The following is a 24,252-nucleotide window of genomic DNA, read 5'->3' on the forward strand; positions in this document are numbered from 1 at the left end:
AATCAGAAGAAGCAGAAGGTGATGCATTTAAGAAGGTCACATGCAAGAGGAAAGTATACAATAAATAGCATGACCCTTAAAGCATTGATGTATAGGGGGATCTTGGGGTACAAGTCCGGAACTCTCTGAAAGTGAAAATACAAGTGGATAAGGTGGTAAATAAGGCATACAGCATGCTTGCATTCATTGGTCAGGGCATTGTGTACAAATGTTGACAAGTTACATTGTAGCTGTGTAAGGCTTTAGTTATGTCACATTTGGCATATTGTGTGCAGTTCTAGTTACATTATAGGAAGGATGTGGAGGCTTTGGATAGAGAACAAAAGAGCTTTACCAGGATGTTGCCTAGATTAGAATTTATTAGCTATAAGGATATGCAAGAGGCAAGTTTTTATTTAAACAGTGTGGAAGATGCCTGGAGAGGTGGTAGAAGCAGATACGTTTGCAAAGGTTAGGAGGTATTTAGACAGACATGAACAGGGAAGAGGAGAGTTATGGACCATGTGCAGACATACGGGATTAGTTCAGAATGATGTTGTGGTTGTCACAGACATGGTAGGTCTAGGGCCTGTTGCTGTGCTGTTCTGTGTTGAAGTCCATGCAAGACTTTCAGAAGTCTTGACGGAATGGAAAGATTTCACTGAAGCTGAATCTACGAATAATTATAAAAATAAAAAATTTAAAGAGAACTTTTTACTTTATTTAAAAAAAAAAAGGTTATTTCCACCTCATTGGGGAGACATTTAAGAGTACCAAGTGTTCATTGCAGATTGATCATACTTGACCACAGAAGACTTCCCTGGATAGCACTGAAGATAGCCTACAAAAATATGAATTGGGAGAAGGTTGCTCAAGCCTGCATCGCCATTCAATAAGGTCATGGCTGACCTGATTACTTCATGTTCTGATTTTCTCTCAATAACATTCTCAAATCAATCTTTCTCTTAACATATGAGGAACATTTGAGGACTCCTGGGTTTATACTCATTGGAGTTTAGAAGAATGACAAACATTCAGAATACTGTCTAGAGTAGATGTTGGCAAGATTGGTAGCATTGGTAGCAGAGACTAGGACCAGAGGACATAGCCTTAGAGTAAAGGGAAGACCTTTTAGAATGGAAATAAGGAGAAACGTCTTCAGACAGAGTCGTGAATCGATGGAATTCACTGCCATAGTAGTTGTGGAGGCCAGGTCATCGATTACATTTATGACCGAAATTAATAGGATCTTGAGTATCAACGAGTTCCGGAGTTACTGGGAAAAAGGGGTTGAGAAACTTATCAGTAATATTGAATGGTGAGTAGACTCAATGAGCTGAATGGCCTAATTTCTATCCCGTCTTATGGTCTCAACCCTTTAATGCAGAATATATATACTCTGCTTTAAATGTCGAAGGGCTAATTTCAAAAAAGTGGATGGAAGGAGAGTGTACTTAGTGGCCATGTAGCAGCACATTTTGTTTATTTTCACAAAGTGGTGTGAAACAATACCAGAGCAGAGTGACAGAACGCCAAGTTCTCTATGATCCACTAGTGCCAGTCAGATCCTTTCTAACGTCTTTTATAAAAGAATTGCGATATCTCATGAAACCAAATAATGTAAAGCAATCTACAATGGTTATCCATTCTTTAAAACAAAAGAAAGTGAAAAACATAAGTTTTTGCAATCAAAAAAAAACCTGCATCCTTAACAATTAAAATTGCCATAAAATGTTACTGAACAAGAAATATAATAGGCATTGTTTCCAAATGAATGGATAAATAAAAAAATCATGTCTTATTTTTCTTAGTCATTTGGTGTTCCACTGAATCACTTCACATAACAGACTTAAACGTGGCAGCGAAACCATTGCCCAAAAACAAAGCTTGGTGGTTGCAAAGAAAGTTTATTCAGGAGCTCAGTCATCAGTTGATGTCATCAAGATTAAAAACAGGATGAAAGAAAAGATAAAATGGAGAGGTGGATTTCAAAAGCAAGAAAGAAGGGAAAGTTGAGAAAGGTAAACATTTATACAAACAAGAAGGGTCAAAGAATTTGAATTGAAATGGACAGAGCCAAAGAATGTTAATTTCATTAAACTGGTAAGTGCTAAATTGGAACAATACAAAAAAAAGGCTAAAAGGAACGGCAATATCAGTATTGCAAAAATAGAAACTCAGGTACAAATTGGTACAGTCCGACAATCTATATGAAACTAGTTACATTTTACACCTTCTAATATTACACTGGAAAGACAATTGCTAAGTTGAAGTGGCTTATCGGGTCCGCAGGTTGTCCAAAAAAGCCTTTTAAACAATGTCACTGGATTGTGTAATCATTTAATTCAGAAAATGGATACAAATGCGTAACAGATCATGGAATTAAGTAACATGCCATAATGATTCATATTAAAATCATTAACTTTCTTCACAACTTGTAAACTTGTATTTATGCTACCAATTTGGTTATTTGTGAAAATTTGGGCATCAGTTTGAAAAAAGCATCAGGCTCAGTGGTTAGCACTACTGCATCACAGCACCAGCACCAGGGCCCCAGGTTCGATTCTGGCCTCAGGTGACTGTCTGTATGGAGTTTGCACATTCTCCCTGTGTCTGCATGGGTTTCCTCTGGGTGCTCCGGTTTCCTCCCACAGTCCAAAGATGTGCAGGTCAGGTGAATTGGCCATGCTAAACTGCCCATAGTGTTAGGTGCATTGGTTAGAGTGAAATGGGTCTGGGTGGGTTGGTGTGGACTGATTGGGCCGAAGAGCCTGTTTCCACACTGTAAGGAATCTAACATATCAGCATCAGCTCCACTGAGCTAATTTTACTTGAATAGTGCAATACTAGAACATGTTATCACTCAAAGCTAATAGTTTCATGACAACATCCTAATGTGATTCACTGATGCCATTTTTGTTTCAGCAGCAGGAAGAGCGGGAGTGTCGACTGGGGGCTGACAGGAAGGTGAATCACTGATTTAAAAACTTACCTTGTGAATAGGTAAGGTGGAGCACACGCTGAGCAAGAGCAGACATGGGGCTGCTAAGTAAGTTAAGTAACATTTGGGTGGTTGCGTTACCAGAAACACGACTTAGGTAATGTCTCCCAGCCATCCACCTCCTCTAACCAAAAAACGTTTCTGCGCACCAAATTGATAACTATCTTTTTAAAAATTCTTTATTTTTCTACTATCTCTTTAGGAATTTAGAATAGTGGGAATGGTGGTTAGGGCAGTTGAATGTTCCTCCTGCAGAATGTGGGAGGTAAGGGTCACCACAAGTATGCCTGCTGACTTCCTCTGCAGGAAGCGCACCCAACTCCAGCTCCTCAAAAACCACGTTAGAGAACTGTAGTTGGATGAACCTCGGATCATTCGGGAGGAGGAAGGGGTAACGGAGAGGAGTTACAGGGAGGCAGTCATACCTCAGGTGCAAGAAAAAAGCAGATAGGTTACAGTCAGGGAACAGAAAGGAAACATGCAGGCAGTGCAGGGAACCACTGTGCTGTTCCCCTCAATAACAAGTATACCATTTTGGATACTGTTGGGGGGACAACTTACCAGGGATAAGTCATGGGTACACGTCTCTGGCATAGAATCTGTCCCTGTTGTCAGAAGGGAAGGGGGGAGCATTAGTCAGGGGTTCAGATAGGAGGTTCTGTGGGAACAAGAGAGACTCACGGTTGATGTGTTCCTCCCAGCTGCCAGGGTTTATGATATCTTGGATCATGATTTTGGGATCCTTCAGGGGAGGAGGAGCAGCCTCAAGTCATGGTCCACATAAACACTAATGACATAGGTAGGAATGCAAGGCAGAAATTCAGAGAGCTAGGGTGGAACCTTAGTGCTAGAACAAACAATTATCATCTCTGGTTTGCTGCCCGTACCACATTTTAGTGAAGTGAGGAATAGGGAGAGAAAGGAGTTGAACACATGGCTACAGGGATGATGCAGGAGGGAGGGTTTTGGATACCTGGGGCTCTTTCTGGGAGAGGTGCGACCTCTACAAACTGGATGGTCGACACGTGAACGAGAGGGATACTAATATTCTGGGGTTGGGGGGTGGATTTGCTAATGCTCTTCAGGAGGGTTTCAACTAACTCAGCAGTGGGATGGTAACCTAAATTGTAGTTTCAGTGTACAGGAGGAGGAGTGTAGTGAGTTCAGAAATAAGGTTTCAAGGTTGCACAAGTTCACTGGCAAGCAGGAAGATGGTTTGAAGTGTGTCTACTTCAATGCCAGGAGCATTTGGAATAAGGTTGGTGATCTTGCAACATGGGTTAGTATCTGGGATTTTGATGTTGTGGCCATTTCACAGACATAGATAGAGCAGGGACAGAAATGGTTGTTGCAGGTTCTAGAATTTAGGTGTTTCAATAAGAACAGAGATGGTGGTAAAAGAGGGGGAGGTATAGCATTGTTAGTCAACGTCAGTGTTACAATGCAGACAGGATGTTTGATGAGGTCTCATCTACTGAGGTAGTATGGGCTGAGGTTAGAAACAGGAAGGGAGAGGTCACTCTTTTGGGAATCTTCTATAGGCCTCCAAATAGTTCCAGAGATGTAGGGGAAAGGATAGCAAAGATGTTTCTGGATAGGAGCAAGAGAGTTACAGGATAGTTGTTATGGGGGACTTAAAACTTTCCAAATATTGACTGGAAATACTATAGTTCAAGTACTTTAGATGGATCAGTTTGTCCAATGTGTGCAGGATGGATTCCAGACAGACACAGTATGTACACAGTCCAACAAAGGGCGAGGCCACGTTGGATTTGGTACTAGGTAATGAACCCGGCCAGGTGTTAGATTTGGAGATAGGTGAGCACTTTGGTGATAGTGACTGCAATTTGATTATGTTTACTTTAGCGATGGAAAGGGATAGGTATATGCTGCAGGGCAAGAGTTATTGCTGGGGAAAAGGCAACTATGATGCGATTAGGCAAGATTTAGGATGCATAGGATGGGGAAGGAAACTGTAGGGGATGGGCACAATTGAAATGTAGAGCTATTCATGGACAGCTACTGCATGTCCTTCATAAGTATGTACCTATCAGGCAGGGAGAAAGTGGTCGATCGAGGGCCATAGTTTACTAAAGATGTTGAATTGCTCATCAAGAGGAAGACGGCAGCTGATATTAGGATGCGACGTGAAGGCTCAGTTAGGGTACTAGAAAGTTACAAGTTGGTAGGAAAGATGTGAAGAGCGAGCTAAGAAGAACCAGGAGAGGACATGAGAGGTTATTCGTAGATAGGATCGAGAAAAACCCTAAAGCTTTCTATAGGTATATCAGGAATAAAAGAATAACTAGAGAAAGGTTAGGGCCAATCAAGGATAGTAGTGGAAAGTTGTGCATGGTGTCAGAGGAGAATGAGAAGCGCTAAATGGATTTTTTTTAATCAGTATTCACACTGGAAAAAGACATGTTGATGAGAATATTAAGAAACAGGCTACTAGACTAGACGGGGTTGAGGTTCACAAGGAGGAGCTGTTAGTAATTTTGGAAAACGTGAAAATAGATAAATCCCCTGGGCCGGCTGCGATTTATCCCAGGGTTCTCTGGGAAGCCAGGGAGGAGATTGCCGAGCCCTTGGCTTTGATCTTTATGGTGTCATTGTCTACGGGAATAGTGCCAGAAGACTGGAGGATAGCAAATGTTGTCCCCTTGTTCAAGGAGAGGAGTAGAGACAACCCTGATAATTATAGACCAGTGAGCCTTACTTCAGTTGTGGATAAAGTGTTGGAAAAGGTTACAAGAGATAGGATTTATAATCATCTAGAGAGGAAGACGTTGATTAGAGATAGTCAACACGGTTTTGTGAAGGGTAGGTCGTGCTGCACAAACGTTATTGAGTTCTTTGAGAAGATGACCAAACAGGTGAATAAGGGTAAAGCGGTTGACGTGGTGTATATGGATTTCAGTAAGGCATTTGATAGGGTTCCCCACAGTAGGCTATATTACCAAATACAGAGGCATGGGATTGAGGGTGGTTTGGATCAGAATTTGGCGAGCTGAAAGAAGACAAAGGGTGGTGGTTGATGGGAAATGTTCATCCTGGAGTTCAGTTACTAGTGATGTACTACACAGATCTGCTTTGGGGCCACTGTTGTTTGTCATTTTTATAATTGACCCAGATGAAGGCAGAGAAGGGTGGATTAATAAATTTGCAGATGACACTCAGATCGGTGGAGTTGTGGATGGTGCTGAAGGATATTGCAGGTTACAGAGGAATGTAGGTAAGCTGCAGAGCTGGGCTGAAAGGTGGCAAATGGAGTTTAATGTGGAAATGTGAGGTGATTCACTTTGGAAGGAGCAACAGGATTACAAAGTACTGGGCTAATGGTAAGATTCTTGGAAGTGTGGGTGAGCAGAGAGACTCAGAGTCATAGAGATGTACAGCATGGAAACAGACCCTTCAGTCCAACTTGTCCATGCCGACCAGATATCCCAACCCAATCTAGTCCCACATGCCAGCACCTGGCCCATATCCCTCCAAACCCTTCCTATTCATATACCCATCCAAATGACTCTTAAATGTTGCAGTTGTACCAGCCTCGACCACATTCTCTGGCAGCTCATTCCATAAATGTACCACCCGCTGTGTGAAATAGTTGCCCCTTCGGTCTCTTTTATATCTTTCCCCTCTCACCCTAAACCTATGCTCTCTAGTTCCGGACTCCCTGACCCCAGGGAAAAGACTTTGTCTATTTATCCTATCCATGCCCCTCATAAATTTTGTAAACCTCTATAAGGTCACCCCTTAGCCTCAGACGATCCAGGGAAAACAGCCCCAGCCTGTTCAGCCTCTCTCTATAGCTCAGATTCTCCAACCCTGGCAACATCCTTGTAAATCTTTTCAGAACCCTTTCAAGTTTCACAACATCTTTCCAATAGGAAGGAGACCAGAATTGCATGCAATATTCAACAGTGGCCTAACCAATGTCCTGTACAGCCGTAACATGACCTCCCAACTCCTGAAGAAGGGCTTATGCCCAAAACGTCGGTTCTCCTGTTCCTTGGATGCTGCCTGACCTGCTGCGCTTTTCCAGCAACGCATTTTCAGCTCCCAACTCCTATACTAAATACTCTGACCAATAAAGGAAAGCATACCAAAGGCTTCTTCACTATCCTATCTACCTGCGACTCCACTTTCAAGGAGCTATGAACCTGCACTCCAAGGTCTCTTTGTTCAGCAACACTCCCTAGGACCTTACCATTAAGTGTATAAGTCCTGCTAAGATTTGCTTTCCCAAAATGCAGCACCTCGCATTTATCTGAATTAAACTCCATTTGCCACTTCTCAGCCCATTGGCCCATCTGGTCCAGATCCTGTTGTAATCTGAGGTAACCCTCTTCGCTGTCCACGACACCTCCAATTTTGGTGTCATCGGCAAACTTATTAACTGTACCTCTTATGCTCGCATCCAAACCTTTTAAGTAAATGACAAAAAGTAGAGGGCCCAGCTCCGATCCTTGCGGCACTCCACAGGTCACAGGCCTCCAGTCTGAAAAACAACCCTCCAACACCACCCTCAGAGATCTTGGTATCCATATATGTAGATCCCTAAAGTCACCACCCAGGTTGATAGGGTTGTTAAGAAGGCATACGGTGTGTTAGCTTTTATTGGTAGAGGGATTGAGTTTCGGAGCCACGAGATCATACTGCAGCTGTACAAAATTCAGGTGCGGATGCACTTGAAGTATTGCGTACAGTTCTGGTCACCGCATTATAGGAAGGACGTGGAAGCTTTGGAAAGGGTGCAGAGGAGATATACGAGGACATCCGTGACTCTTATCAGGTCCACACCCCCACCAATCCACCCTCCCCTCCCGGCACCTTCCCCTGCCACCGCAGGAATTGTAAAACCTCTGCCCACACCTCCTCCCTCACCTCCATTCAAGACCCCAAAGGAGCCTTCCACAGCCAGAGTTTTACCTGCACTTCCCCACATCATTTACTTTTTTTATATTAGAGTGTGGAAACAGTCCGTTCAGCCCAACAAGTCCACACCGACCCTCTGAAGAGTAACCCATCCAGACCCATTTCCCTCTGACTAATGCACCTAACAACTATGGACAATTTAGCATGGCCAATTCACCTGACTTGCACTTCTTTGGAATGTGGGAGGAAACCGGACTACCCGGAGGAAACCCATGCAGATACAGGGAGAACGTGCAAACCCCACACAGTCACCCAATGCTGGCATCAAACCTGGGACCCTGGCACTGAGGCAGCACTGCTAATCACTGAGCCACCGTGCCACCTGTATTTGTTGCTCCCATTGTGGTCTCATCTACACTGGCGAGACAGGACGCTTACTTTTGGAACGCTTCAGAGAACATCTCCGATACACCCGCACCAACCAAACCCACTACCCAGTGGCCAAACATTTCAACTCCCCCTCTCATTCTGCCAAGGACACGCAGGTTCTAGGCCTCCTCTAATCACCACACCCCAACCACCCAACACCTGGTGGAAGAATGCCTCACCTTCCACCTTGGGACCATCCAACCACATGGCATCAATGTGGATTTCAGTTTCCTCATTTCCACTTTCCCCACTTTATCCCAGATCCAACCTTCCAACTCAGCATTGACCGCATGACCTGCCCTACGTGGCCACCTTCCTTTCCACCTATCCGCCCCACCCTCCTCTCTGACCCATCACCATTACCCCCACCTTCATCCATCTATCGTACTCTCAGCTACCTTTGCCCCCAGCCACATCTCCCCCCGCCCCCCCCCTCCCATTTATTTCTCCACCCCCTTGGCTCACAAACCTCATACCTAATGAAGGGCTTTTGCCCAGAATGTCGATTCTCCTGCTCCTCGGATGCTGCAGGATTTGCTGTGCTTTGCCAGCACCATACTCTTGACTCTGATCTCCAGCATCTGCGGTCCTCACTTTCTCCTATTTACCAGGATGTTACCTGGTATGGAGGAAAGGTCTTATGAGGCAAGGCTGAGGGACTTGAGGCTGTTTTTGTTAGAGAGAAGAAGGTTCAGAGGTAATTTAGTTGAGACATATAAAAGATAATCAGAGAGTTAGCTAGGGTGGACAGTGGGAGCCTTTTTCCTCGGATGGCGATGGCTAGCATGAGGGGACATAACTTTAAATTGAAGGGTGATAGATATAGGACAAATGTCAGGAGATAGTCCCTTTACTCAGAGTAGTAGGGGCATGGAATGCACTACCTGCAATAGTAGTGGACTTGCCAACTTTAAGGCATTTGAGTGGTCATTGGATAAACATATGGATGAAAATGGAATTGTGTAGGATAGATAGGCTTCAGATTGGTTCCAAAGGTTGGCACAACATTGAGGGCTGAAGGGCCTGTAATGTTCTATGTTCTACTATTTAAATCGTGCAATTAAGTAGCCCATGGACAAAATAAAATATTTGATTCAATAGAACAGTATACAGTTTAGTAGAAAAGTAGATATTTAAAAAAAGCATGAAATCTTTAAAAAATTGATATTGAAAGCTTTCGCTGTACTCAAACAAGGAACAAATTTAACGTGCAGGTACATTAGAAAGGGTAATGTCAAATTGGTCTTATTTTACAGGACTAAAGTGTACAAGAATAAAGCAAAGCTGAATACAAGTGTATGGGGCTTTGGGAAACCACATCTGCAAATACCTGGTGCAGGTTGGGTCTCCATGTGCAAGGAAGGATATACCTGCAGTGGAGGTGGTACAGGTTAGAAGTTCACTGGATTGGTTCCTGGAATGAGAGATTTATCCTAGATGAGAGATGGAGTTAATTACGTCTACACTTTGAAAGAAAAAGTGTTGATTGCATTGACAAAAAAAAAATTTAAATAGTTTAAAAAAAAAGGGCAAAACCAGTGGATATTTTACCTGGTAGGGCATTTAGAATTTGGGGACAGTCTTCGGACAAGGGGCTGATCATTGAGAACTCAGCTGAGAAATTTATTCAATAAAACAAAACAACTGCAGATACTGGAGATCTGAAACAAGCAATCTGAAATTGCTGGAGCAATTTAGCAGATCTGCCAACTTTTGTGAAGAGAAAACAGTTAATGGTTTGAGTCCAGTGACCTGCTGAAAAATATATTTACCAGGCTGGGTGGGGGCAAATTTTCAGAATTGTTTACCCTAGAAAGCTGAGGATGTTCCGTTGTTGAGTATGAAGAATGAAATAAATATGGGAAGTAGGTAGAAAGTGGAATGAGATAAGAGATCAGCTAGGATCATATCAAATGGTGTAGCAAGCCTGAGTCCTCAGATAGTTTATTCTTGCCTATTTTATGTTGACTAGCAGAAGGATTAAATTATTAACCCTTTTAAAAATTACAACCTGGTCTTAGGTGAAAAAAAAAGCTTAACTCAACAGGACCCATCACAAAAAGCAAGTGTAAAGTTCACAAATTGTATTCCAGTGGTAGTGAAACAAATGCTTAAAATGTCACAAAAAAAAAATCAGCTAAATGTCAACAGTTGGTAAGTTTCTAAAATCTACAAAATTAACACTTAGAAATTGTCGAAGGAAAGTCATGTTTGATAACTGAGAACTTTGAGGAAGTAATGGAGTGCAAAAAGAGTGTTAAAATAATGAAAATGCCTATGTATGTAGGTGCAGACACAGGATCTTATAACGGAAATGTTTAACAGAAAGGCACCATTTTAATAACTTCTCTAGATTAGTACCTCATTCTAAGTTATACTAGTTGCTTCTGCTCAGTCTTTGAACACCAGGATTGATCTTCTGGTTTGGTGGTGGTCATGGAATGCTGGACGTTCTTTAATACTGGGTCACAAATTGTGCTCGTGCACAACGTCCTTGTTAAAGTAATGTATGCACACATTTGGAGGCAAAATCGATTTTTTTCTCCCCCCTCACTTAACACGGTGGTTGCACCACACATGATGAATAATTTTGTCACGTTAGAGGCAAGAGATCAACTCCACAAAGGATTTACAGTGGCATCTGTCTCCAAAATTGTGGATAGGCAAGGCTGTGACAAGTAGCAGATCAAGTAGATAAAAATGCCAATACTAAGTTATCACCAAATGCGATGCTGGTCCTTCAGATCTTGTACGTTGGTAGCAACATCACTGGTTATGCTCATTAATGTCCCAAGATTGTGGGATGGGTGCCCTTACCTCCCTCACAGCATTTTCTCACTGACATTCAATATGGAGAATATCAAATCATCAGATCTGAGTGGAGTGCAGCATGGTGATCAGCAGATTTCGTGACCTGGATTGACGTGCTGCTTGGAGACTTCACGGAATTCAGAGTTAATACTGAAGATTCCCAAGGCAATTCCCAACAAATTTGGAAGGATAGATATAAAACAGTACTCTGTCTAATGCTGATAAGTATGCAATTATAGGCATTGAGGGGGAAATGAAGTGACAATATTTTGTAAAGGTTTAAATAAGCAAGATCACTAAAGGGTGCATAGACACAATTCCTTAAAAGCTGGAGGACAAGTTTTTATAAATAAAAGGTAATAAAATTTTACATTAAGTTTCTTTTGGAAGGGCATAGAGCATTATCACTTTGCTGTTATGCTTTAATTTGTAAAATAACCAGGCAGAGTTTAGTTAGATTGTGCTGGACCGGATGACCATACCCCTAGATTCTGAAGGGGATAACTGAAGAGATTGTGGAGACATTGGTAGCGATCCTTCAGAAATCACTGGAGTTAGGGAAGGTACTAAAGGACTGGAAAATGGCTGATGTAACAACACTGTTTAATTAGGGAGGGAAGCAAAAGATAGGAAATTATAGGCCCAATCGCCTAACCTCAGTTATTAGTAAGATTTTAAGAGTCCATTATGACAGATGAATTTGCGCAGTACTTCAAAAAAAGTGTGTGGTAAAGCGGTGCTGGAAGTTTATGCCTGACAAATTGGTTAGATTGCTTTGAGGTGGTAAAGAGCAAGTTAGACAAAGGAGAGCCAGTGGATATGACCTATTCAGATTTCCAGAAGGCCACTGACAAGCTGCTGCACAATAGGCAGCTAAGTAAGAGCTCATGGTGTTTCGGGGCCAGGTCTCGCAGGGATAGGGGGAGTGGCTTACTAGCAGAAGGCACAGAGTGGAGATAAAAGATTCTCTTTCAGTATGGCAGCCAATGACAAGTGAAATCAGTGTTGGGACCACAACTATTCATACTATACAGTAAATGATTTGGTCGAAAGAACGGAGGGCTTTATGTCATCTACAAACTTACCCACAAAGATACATAGAGGGACAGGCAGTGTTAAGGAAAGAAAAGGCTGCAGAAGGATGTAGTCTTGGATAATGGACAAAGAAGTGGCAGATGGAATTCAATTTGTAAGATTATACACCGCCCCCTCTCTCTCTCACCCCACTCTCTCTCCCTCTCTCGCCCTCTCCCCACTCTCTCTCCCTCTCTCGCCCTCTCCCCACTCTCTCGCTCCCTCTCTCTCATCCCTTTCTCTCTCTCTCTATCGCCCACTCTCTGTCTCGCCCCCTCTCTTTCTCTCTCTCGCCCCCTCTCTTTCTCTCTCTCGCCCCCTCTCTCTCTCTCTCTCGCCCCCTCTCTCTCTCTCTCTCGCCCCCTCTCGCCCTCTCGCCCCCTCTCTCTCTCTCCCTCTCTCTCTCGCCCCCTCTCTCTCTCTCTCGCCCCCTCTCTCTCTCTCTCGCCCCCTCTCTCTCTCTCTCTCTCTCGCCCCCTCTCTCTCTCTCTCTCTCTCTCTCGCCCCCTCTCTCTCTCTCTCTCTCTCTCTCGCCCCCTCTCTCTCTCTCTCTCTCTCGCCCCCTCTCTCTCTCTCTCTCTCTCTCGCCCCCTCTCTCTCTCTCTCTCTCTCGCCCCCTCTCTCTCTCTCTCTCTCTCTCGCCCCCTCTCTCTCTCTCTCTCTCGCCCCCTCTCTCTCTCTCTCTCTCGCCCCCTCTCTCTCTCTCTCTCTCGCCCCCCTCTCTCTCTCTCTCGCCCCCTCTCTCTCTCTCTCTCTCTCGCCCCCCTCTCTCTCTCTCTCGCCCCCCCTCTCTCTCTCTCTCGCCCCCTCTCTCTCTCTCTCTCGCCCCCTCTCTCTCTCTCGCACCCCTCTTTCTCTCTCTCGCCCCTTTCTCTCTCGCCCCTTTCTCTCTTTTGCTCCCTCTCTCTCTCGACCCTCTTTCTCTTTCCCGCCCCCTCTCTCTCTCCCTTTCTCATTTTTTCCCTCTCTCGCCGCTTTCTCTCTCTCGCCCCTTTACCTCTCCCTCGCCCCTTTCTCTTTCTCTCGTCCTCCTCTCTTTCTCTCTCCCCTCTCTCTATCTCCCTGCTCCTTTACTCTTCCTCCACATTCTTTCTCACTCCCCCACTCTCGCTCTCTCCCAACCATCTACATGTGTATGTCTCTCTCTCAGGACCCATCCCCCACTTGCTCACTCTCTCTCGATTCACTGTCACCTCATCTTCCTTTCTCTTCCCTCTCTCTCTCGTTCCCCCCATCTCGCTCTCTCTCTATTGCATCCATCTCCCTCCTTGTCTTGTCCCTCTCTCGTTCCCTCTCTCGACCCCATCCCTCTCTCCTCCCTCTCTCTTTTGCTCAGCTCCTCTCTTTCTCTAAATGGAGAAAGGTTTCAGAAACCTTAAGGGACTTGGGAGTTCTAGATCAGGATTCTCTTAAGGTTAAGATGCAAGTACAATTGGCAGTTAGAAAAACAAATGCACGTTTAGCATTCATTTCAAGAGCACTAGAAAACAAGAGCAGGGAAGTACTGCTGAGGTTGCAGAAGGCTCTGGTCAGACTGCATTTGGAATATTGCAAGTAACGTTGGGCCCTGCATCATAAGGAGGATGTGTTGGCCATGAAAGAGGTCCAGAGAAGGTTCACAAGAATTATCCTGGAAATAAAGCATTTGTCACACAAGGAACTGTTGAGCACTTTGGGTTTGTATTCAATGGAGTTTAGAAGGATGACAGAGATCTGATTGAAACTTAGAATATGGAGACCTGGATAGAGTGGACATGGAGAAGAGGTTCCCACTAGCAGTAGAGTGTGGAATCAGGGCATGGCCTCAGTGTGAAGGGATGATATTTCAGACGGAGGAGGAAATATTTCTTCAGAGCGTAATGAATCTGTGGAACTCATTGACACAAAGGCCGACAGAGGCCAACTTATTGAGTGTATTTCAGAGAGGTAGATGGATTCTTGATTAGCAGGTGGATCAATGGTTATGGGGACCAGGCAAGAGAATGTGGTTGACAAGTAGATCAGACATGATTAAAATGGCAGAGCAGACTTGATGGGCCAAATGGCCTAATTCTGCTCCTTTGCCTTATAGTGCTGTTGAGGTTTGGGCCATTCATTCATTCAGGAAGGCACTGGATAGGGAGCAGAAATGATTTACCAAGTAGCTAAGTAAAGCTAGAGCAAGACAGAAATAGTTATAGAAGATATAAAAGCTGCAATCTTATGATAAAGAGAAAGATATATTTCTATTGGACAAGCTAGTAACTGAAAGACAAATTTAAAATCATCAAGAGAATGGAATTACTAGGAAACTGTTTGATAGAAAGATATGCAAGATATGACGCTAACAGAAAGTAAAAGCAGTCTTAGTAATATCTCTAAGCAAGGGACAATAACAAATATTTGAAAGCAAAAATGAAAACAAACTTAGAAACTGAATCCTATGAGACTTCAACAGGCAGATGACTGGACTGTAACTTTATGACTGGATGCCACGGGTGGCATGATAATCATTGGCCAGTAGCCCAGTTGAAGCTTTAAATTAGACACGAGAATAACCAACCATGGACCTCATCTCAATGAGCCCTGCTAGCTGTTAAGATCAACAATGTGCAGCCTGGTAGGGTTAACTCTGCAGATTGTTGGTTAGTTGACAGGGGGAAGCTGCTTCTTGCCAGGGCTCAGTGCCAACCAGAGTTCCTTTGCTATAGTTCTGCCTCACCACATCTATCTCTCTACCCCAACCCTGTCCAACATGCCCACACTGATCTTACTGGACCTGACAGCCCGGTTTCAGAGAAATCCTGGATGTGCCCAAATGAATCACTGAACATTCATCGCCACGATTGATAATCAGTACCAGCATGGATATGATTCCTTCAAGAACTGCCAGTTTCCAACTGGTCAACAGCCTCGAGACAAACAGTAATTTTACCTCCTACTAAAGAACTGTCACTTGCAAAACAACAAAAAAAGAAAAACAGGGCAATCCAGATTGTCCACGACATTTATGCTGGAATGCAGGGAGCCCACTCTGTGCGCATAACCCAAACATGTGAGGAAATAGGACTAAATCTACAGCTGTCAGAAGCTCAAGCTGGCATTACAGATCAAGTGGTCTCTTTCTATTCTCCAAAATTCTTCCTTATTGGAGCGACATATTTTACAAATGGTTCTGGTGATCTAGGAGTTTTCTTTGGCTACCATTAGTATCAATATTGGACTGGGACCTAAAGTGGTTACCCATTCCATGGAGACATGCAACGAATGCAAATATTTCAGGAGTCAATTAGGATTACCTGTATAGATCCAGGGGCATTTTGTTAGTGGCAAAACACAACCGCACTTGCCCGCCATTTGGTAAGGCTGCCAGGTTTCCTGCAGCAGTCCAGAGCAATATTGCAAACAGAGGCTCTGTTGTCTCTCCCCCACTAGTTTTCATTAAAAAAACCTTACTCAAGGTTGTCTCCATGCTGAAGAACTCTCAGGCTCTGATCTTTCTCAACGGTGCTCACTTCTGATGAGGATGCCAGCAGAATAAGGAATTGCCTATCATCCTTAATTGAATGGTAAGCCTGGTGGTGGCCAATTAAGAGACCGCCTTCAGTAAAATTCATTGCTGAGCGGGTGGACTTCCTGCATTTATGGGGTCAAGACTTCTATTTTAATCTCAAACTTTGCATTAAAATCCTGAATTTCACTAAAAGATTAAAAATAGTTAGCTACTGGGGATGATCTAAACTTTATTTTGAAAATTTTGACGTAGGATCATAAGAAAAAGGAGCAGGAGCAGACTCTATGGCCTCAGCTTTCACACGCATGTTGAAATTTATTGCATCTCAAATTTTCTGGAGCTCTCCAAATGCCCGAATTGGTCTCGTTTTACATCCAGTATTGGATGACTGCAAGTTTTCTGAACTAAATACAGTTGGTTCTACGAGAATAAGTGTTTCTTCAATGCAAATTGGCTTTAACACAATTGAAGAATTTAGACAGTGATTTGTAGAATGCGAACGTTCCTAACCTGTATTGGTTACAACATGATTGTGGCCCCATTACTTTAAATAGCACAGCTAATGAGCTTTTTTTTTAAATAACGAGAATGGAACTATTTGGTTATATCAGAACCAAGTGTATTAATGAGACTGGAGTCCACTGAGTTAAATTATGCAAAGCAGATTTCATTTTCCGGCTAAATCATTGACATGGAGGCCCCCGTACCCCTCTAAACTGTCTACAAGGACACATTAAATTTATTACAACTTGTCATCACAAGTGTCTTTTCCCACCCATCAGCTTCATCCCTCTCCACATCAACTATCTGAATGCAAACCAAACAAGTAACAGTTATGGATGCAGTGGAGAAAGTGAGGACTACAGATGTTGGAGATCAGTAGTCGAGTGTATGGTGCTGGAAAAGCATAGCAGGTCAGGCAGCATCCAAGGAGCAGGAGAATCGACGTTTCGGGCATAAGCCCTTCTTCAGGAATAAGAGCTGAGTTATGGATGCTCTGTTTGATCTGGTAATGCATTTCTAACCAAATATATACTCCATCACCAAGTTGGTCTATTTCCTCCTTTGTAATATTGCCTGGCTTCAATCCTGTCCCATCTCTTAGGAGAAAGTGAGGACTGCAGATGCTGGAGATCAGTGCTTAAAAATGTGTTGCTGGAAAAGCGCAGCAGTTCAGGCAGTAAAGGAGAAGGAGAATCGATGTTTCGGGCATAAGCCCTTCTTCAGGAATGAAGAGGGTGTGCCAAGCAGGCTAAGATAAAAATGTAGGGAGGAGCGTTGGGAATGCGATAGGTGGAAGAAGGTGAAGGTGAGGGCGATAGGCCGGAGAGGGAGAGGGGGCGGAGAGGTCGGGAAGAAGATTGCAGGTCAAGAAGGCGGTGCTGAGTCTGAGGGCTGGGACTGAGAAAAGGTGGGGGGAGGGGAAATGAGGAAGCTGGAGAAATCTGCATTCATCCCCTGTGGCTGGAGGGTTCCTAGGTGGAAGATGAGTCGCTCTTCCTCCTCTTCCTCTTTAACACTGGTTAAAGTGTTCAACCACGGGGCGGTTGGGTTGGTCGGTGCGGGCGTCCCAGAGGTGTCCTCTGAAACGTTCCGCAAGTAGGCGGCCTGTCTCCCCAATGTATAGGACATTTCAGAGAACACCTCTGGGACACCCACACCAACCAACCCAACCGCCCTGTGGCTGAACACTAACTTCCCCCTCCCACTCCGCCAAGGACATGCAAGTCCTTGGCCTCCTCCATCGCCAGACCATGGCAACATGACACCTAGAGGAAGAGCGACTCATCTTCCGCCTAGGAACCCTCCAGCCACAAGGGATGAATGCGGATTTCTCCAGCTTCCTCATTTCCCCTCCCCCCCCACCTTTTCTCAGTCCCAGCCCTCAGACTCAGCACCGCCTTCTTGACCTGCAATCTTCTTCCCGACCTCTCCGCCCCCACCCCCTCTCCGGCCTATCACCCTCACCTTCACCTTCTTCCACCTATCGCATTCCCAACACCCCTCCCCCAAGTCCGCCCTCCCTACTTTTTATCTTAGCCGGCTTGGCACACCCTCCTCATTCCTGAAGAAAGGCTTATGCCCGAAATGTCGATTCTCCCTCTCCTTTGCTGCCTGACCTGCTGCACTTTTCCAGCAACACATTTTTAACCATCTAATCTCTTGTTGAAAGCCTCATTCATGCCTTCATTTGCTCTAAAATTGCCTATTTCAGTGCTCTCAAATTTTCTTTCTGATACCTAATATAATTTGTGCACATCTAAACTTGTGCTGCCTCTATCTCAATTTGTATAAAAGGACCACTCACCCATCATTTCATATGACAAACGACACTGGCTCCTGGTTGAGCCCTTAATTTTTAAATCCTCGATGATAATACCACTTAATTAGTAACTTTCTCCAGTTTCACAAGCTTTTGAAATCTCTTCACTTCTGCAATACAGTCAGTTCTTCTATAACGCGATGGTTGCATTCTTGTGCAACCCAGTGTAATAGAAAGATTTTGCTTTAGAAACAGCGCTTAAAGCGCTGGCGATGTAATCGTTACAGCCAACACACATTTTTAAAAAGTAATTGCTTTTGAAACAGTGCCCCCAGTTTGTCAGTCGTGTTACAGGGGATTTGCGTTGACGAAACATGCGTTATAACAGAACGACGTGTATTGGCAAATTGCACATTTGACTTTAAGGGCTCCATTACTGGTGGCTCTGGTGTCAGTTGCTTTGCCTTGGTAACTCCCTCCCTAAACATCTGTGACTACTTTTCACTCATCCTTTAAAAGATTCTTGACATCAACCTACCTATTTGACCAAGGTTGTGGTTATATAGTTTGATGTCTCCTTTGCAGAGACAGGTCATATTTTTAATGTAAAATGTTCTTATCGAGTGCTTTGGAATGCACTGGCTAAGCCTCATTTTGCAATCTTATGTTAAGATTTTTCTAATTATAGCCATAAGTGCATTGAGTGAGTAATATTTAATGTGCTTTAGCTGGTTTCAGCCACTGAGTAAAGGACAAGAAAACAGTTCTGGATGTAGGTTTGCTCACTGAGCTGGAAGGTTCATTTCCAGACATTTCATCACCTTCCTAGGAAACATCTTCAGCAGGACTCAGGCGAAGCACTGCTGATAAGTCCTACTTTCTATTTATATGTTTGGGTTTCTTTGGTTCGGTGGTGTCATTTCCTTTGGTGATATCATTTCCTCGACTGGGACAACACACCCATCCTAGGACAAGCCAAACAAAGACACGCACGAGAATTCCTAGAAGCATGGCATTCCAACCGGAAATCTATCAACAAAGACATCGAGTTAGACCCCATTTACCACCCCCCGAGAGAAAGAGCAAGAAGTGAATTCACCACAGGAAATGACATCACCAACCCAAAGAAACCCAGACATACAAATAGAAAGCAGGACTTATCAGCAGTGCTTCGCCTGAGGCCCACTGAAGATGTTACCTAACAGGGTGATGAAACGTCTGGAAATGACCCTTCCAGCTCAGCAAGCAAACCTACATCCAGAACCTCAACCAGAGCTACAAATCCTCTCAAAACTTGCGAGGAAAACCGTTTTACTGTTAAAAGAAACTACTACCAAAATATGCACATGGTTAGAAACAGGCTCAGCTGTGCTATTTCGGACGCAAATTATCTGTTGATATTTACCAATATCACTCATGAATACTGGTTGCTTGATCAATATGCCCAAAAATATGACCACTTGCTTTGGTACTTACATAGCAGTAAGAAACTAAATGAATTAGCGAGAACGAGTTTTTGTGAATCTTGGCGAGATGATTTAAGAAGAATTAGTTTCAGCACTAGCTCGATTTCTAAACATTTGCTATAGCTACCATTACAGCCACTTGTGTATAAATGGTGTAATCTGTGGAAGATTGAAATTAAATTCTTACTCTTTTGTTGAGACAGATGACAGGCCACAAACTGCAGCCCAAGGTGCAACAGCAACATAGACAACCACACAGAAGCCACTTCACATTGATGGGAAGATTTTTCTTTAAACATCCATTTACCCGACCAATACTCATCTTGTACTCCTCTGGAGCCACCTAGAGCAAAAACAAACAAAATAAAAAAGGAAGAGAAAAGGCACATGAAATTTGTTTATTGCTATAAATAAATGTTAAGTCAAGTTAACTTAAAGAATGAATAAAAACAGTTATTATTATTGGAATCATTTGATCTGCAAACAAAACCAGGAATTTGTTATGTTCATGTTATAAAAATTTCAATTAATTTTGAAGTTGCTCTTTAACAATAATGTGAAATCAAAGCAAAACAGTATAAAAATATTTTATTTAAGATCCTTAAATTTAGTTCACTTTCCTTTTACACTTCAAACAAAAAAGGAAATAAAGAGCACATGACAATTTTCAACGTGATTTCTCTTTCCTACATTTGGGTTATTGGACTCAAGTGGATTAATTTCTACAATACTCGTCAATTGTTTGATATTTACAATATTGGGATTTGGGAAAGCATTTTTTTTGGTCCATATCACCTTTCTTTACAACAGCAGGCAGTTTTATAGTTAAGTAACAACATTTTTTAGAGTCTTCCAAAGACTAAGGAAGCCAAATAAAGTTCCAATGCATCAACTGCAAAGACACAATATTAACAAATATAGAAAACGGCAATTATTAATGTTATCAGTGATTTTTGTAGACTTTGAAAATTATAAAAAAAAAGTCAAATCTATCAACAGCTACAGACGCATTGGAGGGGGAAGATTACAAAATGGATTACGGGATTTAAAAATGTTACCAAACTCAAAATGCTAACAATGAAATAAACGGTGTGCCACAGAGCAACTGAAAATAAATTGTATTACTTGTACAATTACTTGCAATTTGTCTTTAAAAAAAGGGAGAAAATTACAAACCTTTACTAGTTGGCTTAAAATTTCTAATCAAAGACTAATTGAGCAATTTTCAATTAAGTACTTTTTAGTCAAGAAAGCAATTTCAGATTATGGGCCAAGTAACAATTACACAATGCACTTAAGATCAAGTTCAATGAGTGTTATTTCAGCTGGACTTGCATGCTCTATGCATACATAGTCCTCAAAGTTATTCAATCCTCATCATTTTAATACTGGCAGACAGCAGTTTGTGGCCTTAATTGAAACCCCATATTCAAATACATTCCTTATTTTCTGTATGACTTGTATAAAACATTGTAACATGGAGGATCCGCAAAGTAGTATATTTTCAAAAGTAATCAAATGTCGTAAGAAACATTTGAATCATTACCACTGGCAATATATTTCTGTTACAAACCATAACCAAGGCATTGTAATAAGAAAAATGCAAATCGGCATCCAGCTACTGGTCAGTAAGGCATGCTTCCCACACTGCAAATGACTCTTACTTCCTCTTAGCTTTATATTGGTCCTACCAATAAAACATGGTTGTAACATTTTACGACAGGATGCAAAAACACTTCACAAATAGTGAAAAGACTAGCAAAGCCCAGCAGGCTAACCATACCTCTTCAATCATAATAAGAAAGCCCTCTAATCTATCAACTGTCAGGTACAGTCACAATGCAACTCACTTGTTTATTGCTTACACTTCTCTGCAATGCACAACCACCTCTCCACAGGCTCTTTCTTTGTTGCAGATTTAGAGTAGGAAGCTTCCTTTCTTCCTGGATAAAGTAGGATTTACTCATCCAGCATGTCCCCTGGAGCTACATACGACACCACAAGTGACTACACTACACTCTTAATCCTGCTTATTTGTGAGGGGGTGGAGGCAGATACAGGGGAAGAGAAGATACACAAGTCAAGAATAGAATTCTGCAAGGATTTGTTAACAGCAAAGCCATAAAACCAATGCAATGGAAAAGGCAATAAAAGGAACATGATTAAACAAAATGAACAAGCACAGCAGGTATCAGGTATTAGTAAAGTGTGCCTAATCATCGAAGTTACGAAATACACATTAACAGATCTTGCAAAATGAGAATGCATAAGTCTCCCAGTTTCTTTGGGACGTCCTTTCTTGCAGAATTAAAATATTAGATCATAATCTGCAAAACAAGTGCACTTTAATTTGAAAAATTACAACTTCACTTGTGAAGTCCTGTGTTGTTGCACTTTTAGTGCCTGAAACAGCGTAACCCACTCAAATTTTTAGATAAACATTTGTTACCAAAATAAAACATCTTGGAGGCTTACTAGTCATGCATCTTGTAGTCAGAATCTGAAATTAAATTAACTAGCATATTGTTGCTATTTATCTTGTGACAACTACATTTTATTTTTAAACCATGGCAACTTTATACTGGAACAAACTGGATTACAGCTTCATTTAAATATTTTAATTTTTTTAAAATACCAATATTATGATACTCTTAACAAATTCAAACTAACACCTCAGACATTTTCGTCTCAAAACCAGCTTCCGCTCTCTTTCACTTCCCATCTATCCTGATAAAAGATACACTCTTCAAAAAGTACTACTTCAGATCATATCATTAATTTCAAATACTAACTGTAATGAACAATTTTATTAAATTGTTCTAGAAGCACGTGTGCCACGAAAGCCTTTTATGATTGCTCCATACCCGGGGTCCCAATATACCTGATTGAGGTGTACAAGATTAAGAGGACCATGGATAGGGTGATTTGGAGATGCTGGTGTTGGACTGGGGTGTACAAAGTTAAAAATCACACAACACTAGGTTATAGTCCAACAGGTAGCGTGCTTCCAATTAAACCTGTTGGACTATAACCTGGTGTTGTGTGATTTTTAACATGGATAGGATGGATAAGAAGCAGCTGTTCTCCTTAGTTGCAGGGTCAGTGACAAGGGGACATAATTTTAAAAAGAAAAGCAGGATGCTTAGAAGGGATCTGAGGAAAACTTTTAATCCATAGGGTGGTGGGGATATAGAATGTATTACCTAGGAGGGTGGTAGAGGTAGGAGACCTCAAAACCTGCTAAATATTTCTTGGATGGACATTTGAAATGTCATAACAATCACGGGCCAAGTGGGAATAGTGTAGATTTACAGTAGTTGTTTTTGTTGGTGCAGATGGGCTGCAGAGCCTCTTTGGTACTGTATAGATTCATGATTCTAGAGCAAGAATGGCAAGTTATTAGTAGATAATTGAGAAAAAACAAAACAAACAAACATTTTGCTTGTTTTTTTCTACACAGGATACATTCCAGTAGTAGCTCTAAATTTGGAAATGGAAGCGATAGTGTGATTTCACTAAGTTCCAATCACCAGGGAAGTGGCACTGAGCAAACTGAAGAATCTGAAAGCTGAAAACTGTGTCCAGGCAGACTTTTTCCTAGTGTCTGACGGAAGGTAGCTAAGGAGCTGGTAATGAACTACATGTTTATATTACTCTACCAAAGTACTCTAGACTCAGGAAAGGTGACAGACTGGAAAGTAGCAAATATAACCCTGTTACTCATACATAAAAGCGCTACACCAAAAAATTGAGAAAAATAAAAGCACTAATGTAGACGATAACATATTATAAGGATAGAAAACTGGTTGTTTCGCAGAAAACAGTGTACATAATTGGATCTTTGCCTGATTGGCAGAATGTGATGACTGGAATCTTTTATAATTTAAATCAGTGACTGAGATGACTGAGCAAAAGTGTAGCAGCTAGGAGGTGCAGATGACACCAAGTTAGACAGGAAAGTATGTTGTGAAGATGATACAACAAATCAAAGAAAGGTTGCGAGGGTGGGTTAAAATTGGCAGATAGACTATAATGCTGGAAAACATGAAATTGTTCACCTAGTCAGGAAGAATAAATGAGGACAGCATTACTTATTTGAGAGCAACTGTTGACTTCTGAGGTGCAGAGGGATTTAGGTGCTCTAGTGCACAAATCTCAAAATATTAGTATGCAGATCCAGCATTCAATCCAGAAGGCTAATGAGATGCTAATTATTACAAGTATTTATTACATAAAAACAATTAAAAACAGAAAAGGCTGGAGAAATGCAGCTCTGGCACCATCATCTGTGGAGAGAGAAACAAAAGTAATGTTTTGAGTCAGATATGACTATTCTTTGGGATTGATATTATGCTTCAATTATCCAAGGTGTTGGCAAAACCACATCTCAAATATTGTGTGCAGTTTTGGTTTCCTTCGTTAAGGATGAATGCAAATGCACTGAAGTTGGTAGATTTGTTCTCAGAGGTTTTGTCACTATGCTCAGTATCATCATCAGTGAGCCTCTGGTGGTGTCAGTTTTCTGCCCCACTTGCTATTTATCTGTATTGTCAAGATTAGTGTGGTGCTGGAAAAGCACAGGTCAGGCAGCATCCGAGGAGCAGGAAAACGGACGTTTTGGGCAAAAGCCTTTCATCAGGGATGAGGCTGGGAGCCTCAGGGGGTGGAGATAAATTTTCCAGCTTTTCCAGCACTACTCTAATCTCCAGCATCTGCAGTACCCACTTCTGCCATTTATCTGTATCTATTTATTATGGTAGGTGATATCATTTCTGGGTATGTTTGAGGGGTTGATAAATGGGGTCCAAATCTGTGTTAATGGAGTTACGGTCTGAATGCCAGATCTCTCGGAATT

The 24,252-nt window shown here is 42.3% G+C and overlaps 1 protein-coding gene across 1 annotated transcript in view; it reads right to left on the reverse strand.

Annotated features, from left to right (window-relative positions):
- chic1 (cysteine-rich hydrophobic domain 1) overlaps positions 1–24,252 on the reverse strand; it is a 58,690-nt gene that overhangs the window by 17,163 nt on the left and 17,275 nt on the right. Inside the window, exon 3 of the mRNA XM_043704906.2 lies at positions 19,585–19,740. Coding sequence (XP_043560841.1) covers positions 19,585–19,740 — 156 coding nt within the window. The remainder of the gene's footprint in view (positions 1–19,584; positions 19,741–24,252) is intronic.

The sequence above is a fragment of the Chiloscyllium plagiosum genome, unplaced genomic scaffold (assembly GCF_037043375.1).
Source record: "Chiloscyllium plagiosum isolate Xiang-an unplaced genomic scaffold, Cpla_swu_hap1 HiC_scaffold_11, whole genome shotgun sequence".
NCBI classification, from domain to species: domain Eukaryota; kingdom Metazoa; phylum Chordata; class Chondrichthyes; order Orectolobiformes; family Hemiscylliidae; genus Chiloscyllium; species Chiloscyllium plagiosum.